Genomic DNA, 17,003 nt, shown 5'->3' with positions numbered 1-17,003 from the left:
ACGTGGTAGGTCCTGAAAAGTGTTTGTTTCCTTATGACGGGTCGGTTTAGTCTTCATTTTTGGAGGGAGTGATTCCTTCGTTGATTAAAATCTATAATCATATAAACATCACTAAACACGAAAATCTAAAATATGTACGACATTTATAAGAAATGTAGCATGCATGTGCACGTGGTAGGTGATAGATCTGCTTGTTGGAGTGTGTTCAGAATTTCTACTTCTATGTACAATAGAAATATATCCACCAATAGGAGCAGGGAATAATATCTATTCCCTGCTCCTATTGGTGGATATATTTCTATTTCTATTGTACATAGAGGTAGAAATTCCGAACAAACTCCAACAAGCAGATCTATCACCTACCACGTGCACATGCATGCTACATTTCTTATAAATGTCGTACATATTTTAGATTTTCGTGTTTAGTGATGTTTATATGATTATAGATTTTAATCAACGAAGGAATCACTCCCTCCAAAAATGAAGACTAAACCGACCCGTCATAAGGAAACAAACACTTTTCAGGTATTAAAAAATTGATGAAAGGAAAACTAACTTAAATATTTATTGTTTCTCTATTAAACACCGGTCTTTTTCTTTTGCACAGTTTAAACCGTTCTCTGAAAGAGTTACGGAAATCGATGTCGATATTTTTCACCGCGTGGGGCATCGATATGAAGATAATGACGAGGAAATAGAAACTTATTTTCACCAAACGCTGCAGAAATGGAATGTTCTCAACCTAACGGATAGTTATGCCGCTTTCAAGAAGCAAGTGAGAGACATCGTTACGTTGCCTCAATTGATTTACAAGAAGCAATATGTAATCGACATGCTCATGGAGCATCTGAAGAAACGGGATCCCTTGTTTCTGCAGCCTATTCTAGAGTAAATATAAACTACTAATATAAAAAACTGCATAGATATATATACATCTATTATATTTCATGGTTTTTATATTTATATGATTTGTTTTTTTATAGATTAGTAATAGCTGTAGCGAGAGATCTTCAAAAGGATTTTTATGAGTACTTTCCGACATTCTTATCGGAAATGATCAATTTATTACAAACGAAAGATACGGAGCAGATAGAGTATACATTTACCACTCTGGCGTATCTATTTAAATTTTTATGGCGATATCTGATAAGAAACGTAAGAACTGTGGTCACTCTATTGTTGCCTCTATTGTCTGACACGCAACCGGTCTATATAAATAGGTTTGCCGCGGAAAGTTTTGCGTTTGTAGTTCGTAAGATCAAAGATAAAGATTCTTTTCTAAAATTAGTACTACATATTTTGAAAGATAATGCAAACGGAGTATCAGGTTGCGGAAAATTATTATTTGAGGTTGTCTTTGGCATCAAAGGGCAATTTCATTCTTGTGGCGAGCAAATGTTATTGATTTATTTTAATGCTTTGCAAGATCAGTCTGTTAATCAAAGTCTCACTTATGAAGTATTGAAAGAGATCATAACTTGCATCTTGCAAAATATATATCCTCAAAAGTGTGATATTATGTGGAACGTTATATTAAAAGTAATAGATACGTTTATTGAAAAATCGAAACAATCGTTGAAATCTTCCGAGAGAGAAGACGCGCTAATTCTATTCCTGCGTCTTATACATATCATTATCAGTTATAAAAATGGACAGTTTTTGATCGATGCTACATTTCTGATAAAAAGATTAATTCTTATAATGGACACATTGAACGAGGATGATAATATCTTGCAAGAGGTTATTAATGTGTCTGTTGCTATTCTCTTGGCATCTAATGTCAAATTAATGCAGGAAAATTCGAGTCAACTGTTGTTGAAAATTATGGCAGTGAACGATACAAAATTATTGTACTTTGCTGTTGAAAAGTTGGTATATTATTCTGCATTTGAAACCTTAGTTTTACCTCACGCATTACGGCGCATTATTTCTATTGGATTTGACAGTGAAACGTTGCTTCTTTTTGCTAAAATAATTCTTATCAAAGCATCACCTTGTCTTAATGGTATAAATTTGAACAAATGGAAGAAATATATACTAGACGTACGGAATATCAAAGTTGAAAGCATCGATTATTTCTCGTCGGAATTGAAGACATTGTCTACTGATTCTGTTTCGCTCGATGCAATTAGGATATTGATAATTTTACCGCATCTGAAACCTTTGCACGAAAAATTTAAGACCGCATTAAAAAATGGATTGTTATTTACGTATCAAAAATTGCTGGAAGACGATAGAAGTATAGACGATACTGCAAGCATCGATAGAACTAGTTTTATATTTTTATTAATGCTAGAGTCGATAATACATATATCGGAGCCGAGTGAGCTTCACGAGTTTTTTGTAAAATCCAATATAACAATAACTGATCTTATTAACAAATATCACGATAACAAATACATCTTGAACGCGATAGATCTCTGCTTAACATATTTCGTTACCTCAGAGTATCACGCGAACTATATCAATTCCGCATTTTTTGATATATTAAATAACAATATAGTGAAGAGGATGAGTTCGCCTTACAGCAGTACTCGGTTAATCGTAGCACACTTGTATTCTTTATTTTCTAACGTTGAAGATTTGAGAGGGCCTTTGATAACGCAGGATAATGGCAAAACTGCCATGGAACTTGTCTACTTGGCGGAATGCGAATCCGCGACAGTACAAAACTATCGTGCCAAATTATTGCATTTGCAAGCCTTAGGATTTCAGAGTCAGGCGATAGCTGATTTAAATCAAAAGTACTACGAATTCCCATTGCGTTGCCTGATCGCTAATCTGTACATCAATTTCTCTCTGCTCTGGCAACCTGTAAATATAGTCCTAGCTAGTTACGGCAACAAGGAGTGTCCACAGTTCTGGCCGACGTTTCTGGCCGAATTAACGTCCAACAATGTACCGGAAATTGAATCGAAATCGTTGTTCGATTGCGACGTTATCTCCTCGTTGGAGACCCAGATAGAGAAGCGCGACGACAAGCCTGACTTCGAAAATTACAAGATACTCCTCTGGAAATGTATGACGCACTTCTCGCATTACGCCGAGACGAAGAACAGAGATTTAACTGGATTGTTTATCGACTTTATAAATATAAATTTCTTCAAATCCAACTCTGAAGATGGCAAGTATTGCAACATCGAGAAGCGTAAGGACGTAATCGACATGAATGATGAAAAAGAAGAAAACGAAGAGGAAGACGAAGAAGAAGAACGAATTGAAATCGTAAAAACTACGCAAGCGGACGCGAAGAGTAGAAATTACAAGGTGAAACACCTACTTGCTCAGATGGAGATATTTGAAAAAGTGTTAAATCCAAAGATGTTGCACAGAGAAGCAGAGATGCGTCAGATTTACTTGGACCTACTTTCTTCGAAAAATTCTGACATACAGAAAGCCGCCTTAAATTGTCTCTTTGCGTATAAGCACGAGTATCTTTTGCTGTACAAGGAATCGCTGTACGGTCTGATAAACGAAAAGAATATGAAGAACGAACTCGCACGTTTTAAGCTGGATCGAGAGAGCGACGTGATAAAGGAGGCGCATCGTGAGAATCTCATACCGATTATAATGAGAATTATTTATGCGAAAATGCTGATGAAGACCGGTATGAGAACCGGCGGGAAGGCCGGTGGATTTACACGGCGAAAAATGATATTGCGTTTCCTAGGTGGCACCCAGGAGGACGAGATGATTGTATTCGTCAAAATGGCCTTTCGACCCTTCAAATCGTACGTGTCGCTGGAGGTGGAGGAGGACGAGGCGTTCGACTTGAAACGATACACCGAGAACATCGTCGACGCGATCGACCTGGGTAACGTTATGCCACCTAAACGTATGCAAAGTGCCGTGAATCTGCTGGCGATAGTGATGGAACAGTTCGGCGGTAAGATGTCGGCGAGGCTGTTGCCGCGTTTGCTCAGGATATTGATCTGCATCCTGGCGGAGGTGATCGGAATTCTAGGTAGATCGGACGAGATTTACCCAGGATACCTGTCGGCGATCAAGAACGTGCGAACGAGTTGCATAGGTATATTGGCCAGATTTTTCGCGCATTTCGAGGACTACGATTGGAAGCGACACGAGATCGACGCGGTCTATCACGTCGCGATATTTCCCCAGTTGCAGAAATTACCGGTCGAGGGTATACATAGTCCCACGGCCTTGCTGAAGCTGTTCATGGCATGGGGCCAGAATCCACGATATCATCCATTGTTCGTGAAGCATCGAGAGGACGACGAGTCGATCACCCCTCTCCCTTACATCGTGCAACTCCTCTTGAATCCCAAAACGCATCAGTCTGTCGTCAATGCTATTTTGGAAATTATCGAGAAATTGCTGACGTTACAGGATTACGGACGATCAAACGAGGATAGCATGCAAGTGGATAGTCCACCGTCCTTACCGCTAATACCAATACTGACGAATCTGCTTGACAGGGAGAAGGACATACTACCGAACGGGATCAATTATGGCTCTTCCATCCTTTTGCCGCACGTCCCTCGCATTTTGGAATTTATCAGAAATAAACTGAATAAATCCAATAGAGGCATAAACAAGACCGAATTGCTCATATTGTCGCGAATCTCCGAATTTGTCACGGACGCTGAGACGTGCGACACAGTGTTGAAACTGATAGTACCTGTACTGGTCAAGAAGGCTGCAATTGGCAATAACGAAGAAGCTATCGTGGAGCTTACGACGAGCGTGATGAATCTCGTAAAAATTGCGAACAAGCCGGAGATTCACGTGCGTGCTATCGCGCCGCTAATGGGTCTTGTATCAGACGTGTCTGCTCGCAAGCTTCTTCTGCAGCTGTACGGAGCTATCGCCGAAAGATCCTCGGAGGAATGTCGTGAGACTATGACGCGGGATCGCGATGTCCTGATCGCGCTCAACGCGTGGGATCGCAGGTGGATCGATCAGCCCGACTTTCAGAGAAGATTGGACGCTTTCGACGAGATCAAAGGTTTGGCCGAGAAGGACGCCATCACGCTGGAATTCGGCGTGATTGTGATACACAATTGCTTTCACTTTCTGAAGACCGAATCGGATCTGGCGATGAGAGATTGCGCCGGCCAGTGCTTAAAACTCGTGGGATCCAGATTGGCGAAGAAACACCAGAATAATCCTTCTAACAGACGTTACCTGATGGACGATACAATTCTGGCGCTCACGAGAAAGGGGATTACGAGCAAGAACGAGACTGTTCGCCTGCAATCGATAGCTCTTTTAGGACACATGGCTCTGGAATGCGCGGATGTGCATCCTATCTTGCGAGACATGTTGTTGCTCGCCAATCGCGTCGATCCTGAGGTCGATTTCTTCGAGAATATGCAGCATTTGCAGTTACACAGACGAGCTCGCGCGTTGTTGAAGTTCTGTACACTCGCCAAGACGTCACGGAAACCGTTCAATCCTCGAACCTTGACGCAATTCATCCTTCCCCTCTGCTCGTCGTACCTATGCAACGAGGCTTTCATTAATAAAAACAGCCTCATCGACGCCGCCATCGAAACTGTCGGGGTGGTGTGCAGACTTTTACCGTGGCATCATTACGAGATCATCTTGAGACATTATTTAAATAAGCTGAAGAGATCTGTAGAGTTTCAGAAACAACTCATTAGAATAGTAGTAGCGATATTAGACTCGTTCCATTACGATCTCTCAAAGTATAAAGAAGCCCAAAATATCATCATGCAGGACAAAGTTACTTCGGCAGGAACCAAAGATGATGCCACTTTGATCGACGAAGAGAAACTTAATGCAGCGATTGATGAAGAGAAACCTAATGAAGCGATCGGTGAAGATGCGAACTTCGAGGATAAAGAAGCGGAAGAAATATTGGAGGAAGCGCTAAATGATGAAAACGTCGAGAATGTTGAAGAAGTAGAACGGGATAATGAAGCAACGAAGGAAGATTTACCAATAATCGAGAAGCAGACGTTACTTTCGCAAAGCGGAGCGAAGAAAGTGATGTTCAGAATATCGAACGGTTTGTTACCCCAATTGCATCGATCCATCATGGCTAGAACGCGGCAGGACAGCAGCCATAAGCTCAACAAGAAGAAATTCGCGTCCGAAACGGAGGAAGATGATTTGCTGAGAGTTCCCATCGCTGTCGCACTTGTTAAATTACTACAGAAAATGCCCAGGAATATTTTGGACGCGAACCTGCCAGGGTAAGTTCAGATATCATGCAGTGTAATATTTATCTAATTTAGGAGCAGACAAAATCTCTATTTTATCTGATTGTATAGACATATTCTTTTTTTTATTGTGTTTTTGAAATAGAAACAATTAATTGAATAAACCAATGTTTCTGTATGTATATAGAACATACTGACAAAGTTTGTCTATTTAATTTTGCTAATTTTATATATTTTTTTCAGAATTTTTATGAAACTGTGTACATTTCTTAAATCGCGCTTGGAGTCAATTCGACGTACAACTCGCGAGACACTGCAAAAAATTATGATAACATTAGGACCAAAATATCTTCATCATCTTTTGAAAGAAATGAATACATTATTAACAAGAGGTTTCCAAGTGCACGTTCTCGTGTACACAGTGCAGTCTGTATTAATTTCCCTGAAGCCTTATTTTCAGAAATTCGACATTAATCATAATCTACAAAGTATTTTATCTGTAAGTATTTATTTATAATTGCTGTAATGTAATGTGTTTTATGTCTAATTTGTATATAAAATATTTCTAAAATGTTTAGTTGCGCAACATAAATTTTATCATTTGTATTCTACTAATTGTAAATTCTAAAAAGATACATACATATATGTATAATATTGTTATTTAATATTCAACTCTTGATTCTTTTCATTCTTTGCCATTATGTTTGAGCACGAATAATTTTAATATTTATATTCTTAACAAAATTTATTTAATTATCAAAAGTTTTGTTAATATAAAACTTGTAATGTTTGTAATTCTAAAACAACATTTATAATTCTACATTTATACAACATATTTTTATCAGTACAATTAGTTGAACACACCGGTAAAATTTGATCAGATATTTTCTGTACCTTTAAGTAAATTATTTTTACACAGGTGTGCAAAGTCGATCTATTTGGATTAACTGCGGAAGAAAAGGAGATATCTGGTATTGTTAAAAATGTGTCGGAAGCAAGGAGTACCAAAAGCTTTGACATCTTCCATATATTAGCAGAGTTTATAACGGAATCTTGTTTATTGGACTTAATCCTGCCATTGAAAGAAGTGCTGATGAAAACGCGCTCGTACAAAACGATAAACAAAGTTACGGAATGTCTTCGAAACGTAACTCTGGGATTGGCGGATAACTCTTACATACCACTGGAACAGATGCTCATATTTCTCTACGGCATTATCTCAGAAAGCATACCGGATCTTATGCCGGAAAAGGACAACAAAAAGCTCGCGGAAGAGGAAACGAAATATCTCTTGCCGCAGCAATCAGATTGTTTCATTATACCATCAGAACCCAAAAACAGAATGGGTATTAAAGCTACAGCGAAAACCACCAAGCACACCAATGTTCACATAATGATAGAATTCGGTTTGAAATTATATCACATACTATTGAAACGGGACAAAATCTCTTGTACGGAATACAAGCCCTACTTGGAACCCTTCATATTGGTTTTGAGCAATTGTCTAAATTCTCATCACGTTAAGCTGTGCACCGTGGCCTTACAATGCTTAAACTGGATGCTGAAGATGAACTTAACTTCGACGTCGGCATCGATCTCGGGAATCTGTAAAGCCATGTTCGGCATCTTACATAAATACGCCGTCGCGGGATTAAGCAAGGGAGACAACTTCGATCTCGTGATAGCCACATTCAAATGCATGTCCGTGATCGTCCGTGACGTGAAATACTTCAGCATCGACGCCGATCAATTGAAGGTCCTCATCTTATACGCGGAACAGGATCTGCACGACAGCGATAAACACGCCACCGCGTTTACATTACTCAAGGCTATAATTCATCGAAAAATGATCGTCCCTGAAATGCACACTGTCATGGAAAAGGTTGCCAAACTAAGCATCACCACGGAACTGGAGCACGTTAGGTCGCAATCGCGTTCTTTATTTTATACGTACTTGATGGAATATCCGCTTGGCAAACATTTAGACAAACACATATACTTTTATCTCAAACAATTGAGTTACGAGCTGCAGCCAGGTCGATTGAGCGCATTGGAGATGATTCACACTATCGTCACAGGATTCCCGTTAAAAGTTTTAATCAAAAGATCGGAGATTATATTTCTAATGATGAGTCCAAGATTAATAGACGACGATGATCCGACCTGCCGTAAACTTTGTGCCAAATGTATAACAGAAATACTCACCCGGATATCCAACAACGAAAAGGATAAATTATTCGACAAGTGGCCCGTTCAGTGGCTAGGTGATTCCAACATAAGATACCGGACATTGGCGGCACAATTATGCGGCATATTTGTGACTGTTGAAAAAAATGAGTTTGATTCACGATTATCTCAAGTTTTGCCATTGTTATTGAAGCAGTTCCACGCAAATTTCCCCATTTCCGACGACGAAAAGTCTGGAAAATTTGTAAAATTAAACAATGAAAATCGCTTACAGAAAAGTCTCAATCTAAAGGATTTGGAAAGAGCAAAAGATCATCATTTAATTCAAGTGTTACACTTGTTGCTGAAGATAGCACGTTACACATCGTTTCTTACGGATGAAAAGTACAAAGATTCCATCGACTCTTTTGCCGGTAAGAATTTATTATAAATAAATAGGCCATTTTTCAGCAAGTACATATATATTTTATTTTATTTCACAGAATATAGTCAATCTTTGCTGTCTCATCCACATTTCTGGGTTCGATTAGCTGCCGCACAATTTATTGGATTTGTCTTGACTGCTCTGGACGTTGATAAAATTGTGGAGCTTTTAAATAATCCAGAAAATGACAAAGAACAAGGAAGATATATGTATTCAAACCCTGTGGATACTTTAAAAAGTTTGATTTTAGATCTAATAGCGCAACTTTATCCGGATATGACATTTGAAGAATTAGCAGATCAAGTTGTGAAAAATCTAATTTTTATCGCAAAAATATTAAAATCGATGAAAATATCTGGTGTGCAATGTGACAAACAGGATGTTAAAAATACAGCCAAGGATAACAATAATTTATCTCTTTCCTGGCTTATTAGAAGATTGAGAAAAGCTGTTAATATAGAGATAACACAAGCTCCCAAATCAACATCAGTAGTAAGGATATATTTTTATTTATCGGATATTATCTATGTTGAAAATTTATACGCAGTATATATGCAGAAATTATATGAATCATACATTTTCAGAGAACTGCAATATTCAAATTTATCGCTGGTGTAGTAACTACAATTCCCATGGAATATTTAAATGCGATACTTTTTAATATCATGTCTCCATTGGTACGAGAGATAGCTATAACAGAAGAAACAAACGTTGAATTACGTCGACTTGCTAAAGAAGTACTTGCTATGATTAAAAAATCTGTAGGAAACGAAGAATATGTTAAATTATTAAATCGAGTACAACAAAAACTCGATATTAGAAGAGCAGAGAGGAGAAGAGTTCGCACACAACAGGTAAGTTCACTTATTATTTATCTTTTTATATTTGAGATAATTTTTACGTGAGACATTATAGGAAAAAATATTTATGAACACATATAAACTTAATATACATGATATTTATTCCAGTTCGTAGTTAATCCTGATCTGGCAGCCAAACGCAAATTGGCCAAACAACAAAGGAAGAAGGAATCGAAAAAGAGGAAAATAAGTAATATAAAAGGAAATAAAGTAGTCAAGAAACGCAAAAAGAAAGTAGACCCGGATGAAGTCCTATAGTGTATAATTTCTAAGAATTTATAATTTGCACAATAAATAATTGCTACTTGTAAATATTTGTAATATATATATGTACAAATTATTGTGTAACAGTTTTACAGAGCATACAAAAGTATACACAACGTCAGTACGTAAATTTTATAATTGTGAGAAGTCAAAAATAAAGACTACGAGTAAATATATATTGTGCAAAGATATTTTTTATATATATATATATATATATATATATATATATATATAGAGTGAGTATTAATATAGATCTTATTTTATATATAGATATATTTTTAAAGAAAATTTGTTATAATTTTAAACAATTTGTTTTCATAGAGAAATATTTATAATATATTATTTCTAATCTCTCCTAGGCCGAACACCTGTTCAAACTAGATTACTAGATAATTTTACGATTTATCCAGAATAAAAAATTAATTTAAAAAGATCGGCCAATATATAATTAAAATTAATTATTAATGCCAATGCTTCGCCGCGCGCATTGGTCGATTTTTTTTAAAATTAATTTCATAATAATTATTGTGAAGGACTTTGCTACAATTGCTACTCATATCAATTTATCAGTTTGTTTATAGTTCGTTCTACCTGCATACGACAGGTTCGGCGATCGTTAACGGACATGTATTTATGGAATTTGTATTTATTGAAAAGAGAGAAAGAGAGAGCAAAGAGAATTTAAATGTGAAAAGTGCAAGCAAAATATGAACAAATCTCTTGCGTTGCAAATGAAAATTTTCAAAGTTTTTACAGAAATGGAAAATTTTTACAAACTATAAAACTGTTAACTGTCATATCTGATATTCTGCCAATTTGGAATAAACCATTATTCCTGCTTTAAAGTACAAAAAGGTAAACTTAAAACTATAAAATTTAAAAGATTTTAATAATTAATTTTTTAGGTTAAGTTAGGTTAAGTTAAATCATGGTAGAATCATATTTTTTTCTTTTCTTTATCTTTTTGATCTTTCACCTTTCACATAAGTTGGAAAATGTAATATGAAAAAAATGCGTGATTGTTTATGTAAAAATAATATTTTTTTTTTAGTTGTATGTATTATTTTTTAATCTATCTTGTATTATTATTGTGTTAATTTTAATACTAGATTTACAATTTTCTTCAGTTTTTTATTTTGCAAAATCAAGTTGTATCATTTTATATATCTGCATGTATTCATAAAATTTCAATTCTTATAGAAATTGAGAAAAAGAACATTCGTTATTTCTTTTCTTAGTAAAAAAATAATTGACTGTGAAAAACATTTCAATGAATTCTTTAAAAAGTAAAGTAAAATTCTTTGTTAAAAATAATGTATATTTAGATATTCTGCATTATATATGTATATTATTTAACATATATTACTCTGTTGTATTTATAATATATATGAATATTTCTAGAATGCAAGAAAATAATGAAAATACCAGGCAAAAAAGAACATGCAAGAACTTTACTACAGTTGATAAATTAAAAATTTTAAAAGAATGTGAAAATGCATCCGTACCTACAGTTTCACGAAACCATAATATTAGCGAACAAACTATAAGGAATTGGAAAAAAAGGAAATTGCAATTGGAAGAATTAAGCAAAAATGAGAGAAACTTACAAATAAAAAGAGTAAGGAAACCAATATGTGAATCTCTCGATAAAGCTTTATATATCTGGTATCTTGAAATGAGATCGAGAAGAATTCCATTAACTAGTTCTATTATTAAAGGTGAATATATATATTTCTTATTATTTTAAGTAAAATAATAAAATATTAATTTATAACTTTTTTTTATATTAAATTGTCAATATTCATAATATGAATATAAAAACAATATTTGCTAAGAATTAGAAATTAAGAAAATATTCAAGTGCATTCTTTATCTCTAATTTTTTAAGACTAATTTTTTTAAACTTATTTTTAGCAAAAGCAATAGAACTATTTGATGAAATGGATTTGCAAGAAAATTTCACAGGTAGTAATGGTTGGTTTAGTAGGTGGAAATTTAGGCATGGCATTCGCAACTTACATATTACTGATAAAGAAATGTGTGTTGATATAGACGCTGCTCATAAATTTAAAATAGAATTATCTCAAAAAATAAAGAATGAAAATATTACATTGGCACAGATTTTTAATGTAGGCAAAACTGGCTTATATTTTAGAATGTTACCAGTTAAAACTGTAATGGAAAAAGAAGACCCTCAAGCATCTGCATTCAAGCAAAATGAAGATTATATGACTATTATGCTTTGTTCTAATGTAGACAGTTCTTTGAAATTGCCATTGGTTGTAATTGGAAAACATGAAAAACCAAGAATCATAAAAAATATTCTACATATACTTCCTATTTATTATGCGCATGAAAATAATGAATGGATGGAAAGTAACATTTTTGAGACATGGTTTAAATGTGAATTTGTGCCTCGAGTTACTTCTTTCTTACAAGAAAAAAATTTACCTGTTAAAGCAGTACTTCTTTTCGACGATGCGCTATGGCATCCTTCAGTTGAAACTTTATCGTTTAATAACATTACAGCCTATGATTTACCACCAAATACAACAGCATTAATTCAACCAATGGACCAAGGTATTATCGAAAGTTTGAAAAGACGGTATAGAGTAAAGCTTTTGTCATCACTATTAAATGAGCAAAAAGGAAACATCGATGCCATTACGCATTTGAAATCTTTAACTATTAAGGATGCTACATACTGGTTAATCAATGCATGGAATGAAGTCACTACAAATACAATTTTTAAATCTTGGAGAAATATTTTATCAGTGGAACGTTTTGAACATGAAACTGAGGGTTTATCACTAGAACCCACTGATCAAGATTTTCTTTACTTTTTGCATAAAATTAAAAATTATGAAAATGTTATGCAAGACACTGTGCAAAAATGGATTCTAAAAGCTGATGATATATTTCCTGAATTACCATCTAATAAGGAAATTATAGAAATAGCGATTGCAAGAGATAAACATGGTAAACTTTTTTTTTCAGCATCTCAAATATCAATTTTAAAATAATTTTTTATTAATTAAATAGTGAATATTTTTCTTTTCTAAGATATTTATTGACTTTACAGAAAATGAAAATGAGAATAAAAATATTAAGGAAGAAGAAGAAGAGGAGGAGAAAGAGGAAAAGGAGAAGGAGAAAATAGATCCTGCATGTGCTCTCTCAGCAGCAAAGATATTGTTTTCATTTGTAGAGAAAAATGGTATATTAGAAAAGAAAGAAGAATTAGCACTATTACTGAAAATTAAAGATAGAATTGTTACAATGAATATTACTCAATAGACTCTTTGTTTGATTAATTTTATATATTTTTCTATATAACTGTTATTTTTCTTTTCTTTTTTTAGATTTTGTAAAATAATTTACAATTTATATATTTTTTTTATTTTATACAATTATTGATAATATAACTATATTATTATTCTTTGCAACAAATTTATATTATATAATATTATATATAGTATAATTTCTATGTTAAAATATAAATGAAAACCTTAGAGTACTTCTTATAATTAGTATCACAATAAAACAATTATGTCAAATGTCGTATAATTATGTAAACATTAATTTTACATAATTTTAGAGATTATCTTTAAAAATAACAAAAATTTGATTTTTGAACGCAAACTTGATTCTGAACATTGTTGCGCATGCGCAAAAAATTATAACCTAGAAAATTCAGTATTGGAATGAGTAATATTTTCAAATTATTGCATGTGTGAAATATTGTTAACTACAATTTTTAATTACAACATTGTCTTCATTTATTTATCTCATTGAAACAGGTGAACATCCAGTTATAAATTTTAGTTGATATGGTAAGAAATCTCACAAATGTTTATCAATTTTTAAACATATTTGTGTTATATATAATTTATAGGTTAAAATTACCGGTAATTTCACTTTTATGATTACAGATTTATACATATCATCTTTAAGGTATCTGTACACAAATATTTTTCCTTTATGTTGATGATTTTAATATTCAACATTTAATACGTCTATTGAAAATGGTACGAGCGAGTGAGAGCGATATCTTAACCATAGGCGGAGTCTTGAATGATTCTGCCAGGCCTTTGAAAGAAAGATTCCGAGCTCTATTCACTCTAAAGAATATTGGTGGTGCAACGGCAATAAATCAGATCAATACATGCTTTAAGGATGAATCGGCGCTGTTAAAGCACGAGCTAGCATATTGCCTGGGTCAGATGAGGGATCCTATAGCGATTAGCATTTTAACGAATGTGTTGGAAGATCTTTCACAAGAACCTATGGTACGTCATGAAGCAGGTATGTGTTTGGTGTGTTATTTAATTTTTAGTGGCCCGTTTTGGAATTGATAAAGACAATAAAGAGTATAATTTGAACAGGAGAGGCCTTAGGTGCTATTGGTGAGCCGAGTGTGATTCCATTATTGGAAAAATATCGCAAGGATCCTGTACCGGAAGTAGCGGAAACCTGCGAGTTGGCCTTAGATCGGTTAAAGTGGTTGGAATCTAATAATAATATAAAGAGCTTGCAAAAAAATCAATACTCGACCATCGATCCTGCACCTCCGGCAGATGTAACAAATGTGGATACTTTAAAGGAAATTTTACTAAATGAAAGCAAGTCGCTGTTTGATAGATATAGGGCAATGTTTTCGCTGAGAAATTTAGGCACCAAGGAAAGCATCCTTGCTCTTACCGAAGGTAATTACGCTATTCTAATACAAGGGAAGATAGTATATGGAGCAGTAATTAATCATGTCTTTACGCAATGCAGGTTTGAAAGTCGGTAGCGCTTTATTCAAACATGAGGTAGCGTTTGTCCTGGGACAACTTCAAGAAGAGGCATCCGTGCCAAGATTGCAAGCATCCTTAGAAAATACAGAAGAAAACGAGATGGTCAGGCATGAGTGCGCGGAAGCCTTGGGTTCCATCGCCACTCCCGAGTGCTACGAGATATTGAACAAATACCTCAGTGATAGTAAAAGAGTCGTCCGCGAAAGCTGCGTCATCGCTTTGGACATGTGCGACTACGAGAACAGTTCAGAGTTTCAATACGCGGATACATTGGCCAAGCTTCCTACTGCGTAAAAATATCCGTCTTTACAATGTATATAAAACATTTATTATATTTCGAAAAAAAAAGAACCAAGTTCTTTCTTTTCAATAGTTGTATATACTTTTTCGTGGTTTCAATGCAACCTTCTAAAGTCAATTTAAACGATTATATTATATTATGAATGCATATATTCCTTCTGTTTCCTCAGTCTTAATTTTCTAAATTTTGCGGTGTTAATTTTTATAGTCTGCTTTTATTGAATTCAGATTATGCAAAAAATCTTTAAGACTGTAGCGAATCGATCGTAAAAGAAGTTTGCATTTTGCTGTCACGTAAGATGATTTTTTTTCTTCAAGGAAACGGTAAAATCGGCAGATTGAATTGCAACGATGTATGCGGGTGTACCGTTAAATGAGTCCGATAAGACTCGCGCGATACGAACCGGGCCTTTCCGAGCGGAATCGATCAACCACGTCACGGTCCAATGTTTTTACATTCGCCGTAAACCTCATTTATTCGAATCATTTCTCTATAATCGCGTTTGTAAGTATGTGTAGCGTTGGCTTATATACCTGCAGCGGAATTTCGATATTGTCGGTGCTCAATTTCATGAATATCGCGTGCCGCCTCGGGCATTCATTGGCATATAGTCGTAGCATTTATTACTATAAACACACAGAAACCTTTATGACTTATATACTCTGTCAAGATAAATATTTCTCGGTTTTCTTACGATGTCAGGATGTCATTTAGATGGTGTTATGCAGGGGGAATTTGTAGGCATAAAAAACGTTTCTCCCTGATAGGTCGAAGGGGAGAAGCTTGACTTAAACTGAATAATGAAACGATTAATCAGAGTCTAAAGCAAGATTGACGCGTTGTAAATATTGGACAAGTAGGATATAGTTCGTCAAATCTTCAGCAATCTTCGCGAATATATATACAGAATCACGTGCTTTGTTTTCATTTATAAATGAAAGAGTTTTGCGGTCTAAAAGAGATGCGCGCGATACACATTTTCAAACGTAATAATTTAATCAAATATATGATATCAACAAAATATCGAATATTTCGCGTTCGCACATCTATACCTTCGTTTTCCATCGATTTTAACATAGCATTAAAATAATCCATTAACACGCCATTATAAGGTATAAAAATAATTAATCGATCGCGCGAAAGCGCGCGCAAACTTTTCTCCCGCCACGAGACTTATCTTTTTATTCGAGGGAAGAAGATAATTTGGGGTAATAATTTATTTTTGCAATATATCTTGTGTCCAGGCACATGTATATGCGACGCTATCGCTCGCTGTAAAAGTATAAGACGATTCTCGCCAAAGTGCGGGGCAGAGGGATGGACGGGGGTGGTCGATATTAACTCCGCGAAGCACCTTACCTCGCGGAGAACCGCGGTGGCGGCGAGTTAGTCACATGCCGACCGCGGTCGAGTGTACTCGCTGTGTACTGGCTCTCTCCTGCTTCATCTAAAGTAAGCGCGCTTCCTCTCTTTCTTCGTCCGTTCAAAATATTAATTGCAATAATTCACCGCCAAAGATTCGACGATAGCGAGAAAAAAAATAACGTTTCAGATATTTACAATCAATTTTCTAATTGCTATTTTTTATCTGAAATATTTTTCGTTATAGTATAGTTTTAGCTTTCAAATGATGTACGAAATTCATATTGAAGTGCAATTGGTTCCTATAAATTTTTGCAAAAGAGATACAAAAAAATAATTTTTCTTAAACTAAAGTTACAATTTTTTTTTCATTGATATCGTCGAATTGATGAAAAAATCGCTTAAAAATTTTATACAAAACTTTTTAATGCATATTAAAATTGTATATTTTTGATTAAAATATTCCTCAATTTGACACGTACCAACTAATTTAGTTTTATGTATTTTTTTTCTTTCTATTCTCTCCTTTTTCGTTATTATATAAAAAAAATTTGAATTGTTAAAACATTAGATTTATAATAATGCCATGAGTATTATATTAATATAGAAATATTTTTGTCAAATCGAGTACAAATCTTTTGAAATCAAAGAAGAATC

The 17,003-nt window shown here is 34.6% G+C and overlaps 3 protein-coding genes across 3 annotated transcripts in view; 2 read left to right on the top strand and 1 right to left on the bottom strand.

Moving 5' to 3' along the window:
- Window positions 1-17,003, bottom strand: part of Eya (eya transcriptional coactivator and phosphatase 2) — a 78,248-nt gene that overhangs the window by 17,440 nt on the left and 43,805 nt on the right. The window lies entirely within an intron of this gene.
- LOC145934653 (small subunit processome component 20 homolog) lies at window positions 352-11,993 on the top strand. Its single transcript, XM_083035258.1, has 10 exons — window positions 352-525; window positions 608-888; window positions 984-6,182; window positions 6,393-6,648; window positions 7,069-8,749; window positions 8,819-9,252; window positions 9,345-9,614; window positions 9,729-10,739; window positions 11,286-11,602; window positions 11,799-11,993. The coding sequence occupies exons 1-8, from the start codon at window positions 481-483 to the stop codon at window positions 9,876-9,878; spliced, it is 8,316 nt and encodes a 2,771-aa protein (XP_082891384.1). The 5' UTR covers window positions 352-480; the 3' UTR covers window positions 9,879-10,739; window positions 11,286-11,602; window positions 11,799-11,993.
- Window positions 13,565-15,053, top strand: Nero (deoxyhypusine hydroxylase nero). The gene is made up of 4 exons (XM_083035305.1): window positions 13,565-13,717; window positions 13,817-14,189; window positions 14,270-14,590; window positions 14,664-15,053. The coding sequence occupies exons 2-4, from the start codon at window positions 13,910-13,912 to the stop codon at window positions 14,975-14,977; spliced, it is 915 nt and encodes a 304-aa protein (XP_082891431.1). The 5' UTR covers window positions 13,565-13,717; window positions 13,817-13,909; the 3' UTR covers window positions 14,978-15,053.

The sequence above is a fragment of the Prenolepis imparis genome, unplaced genomic scaffold (genome assembly GCF_030444845.1).
Source record: "Prenolepis imparis isolate NDT839.2.m4 unplaced genomic scaffold, iyPreImpa1.0 SCAF_4, whole genome shotgun sequence".
Lineage (NCBI taxonomy): Eukaryota > Metazoa > Arthropoda > Insecta > Hymenoptera > Formicidae > Prenolepis > Prenolepis imparis.
This window is presented reverse-complemented; position numbering and strand designations above follow the sequence as displayed.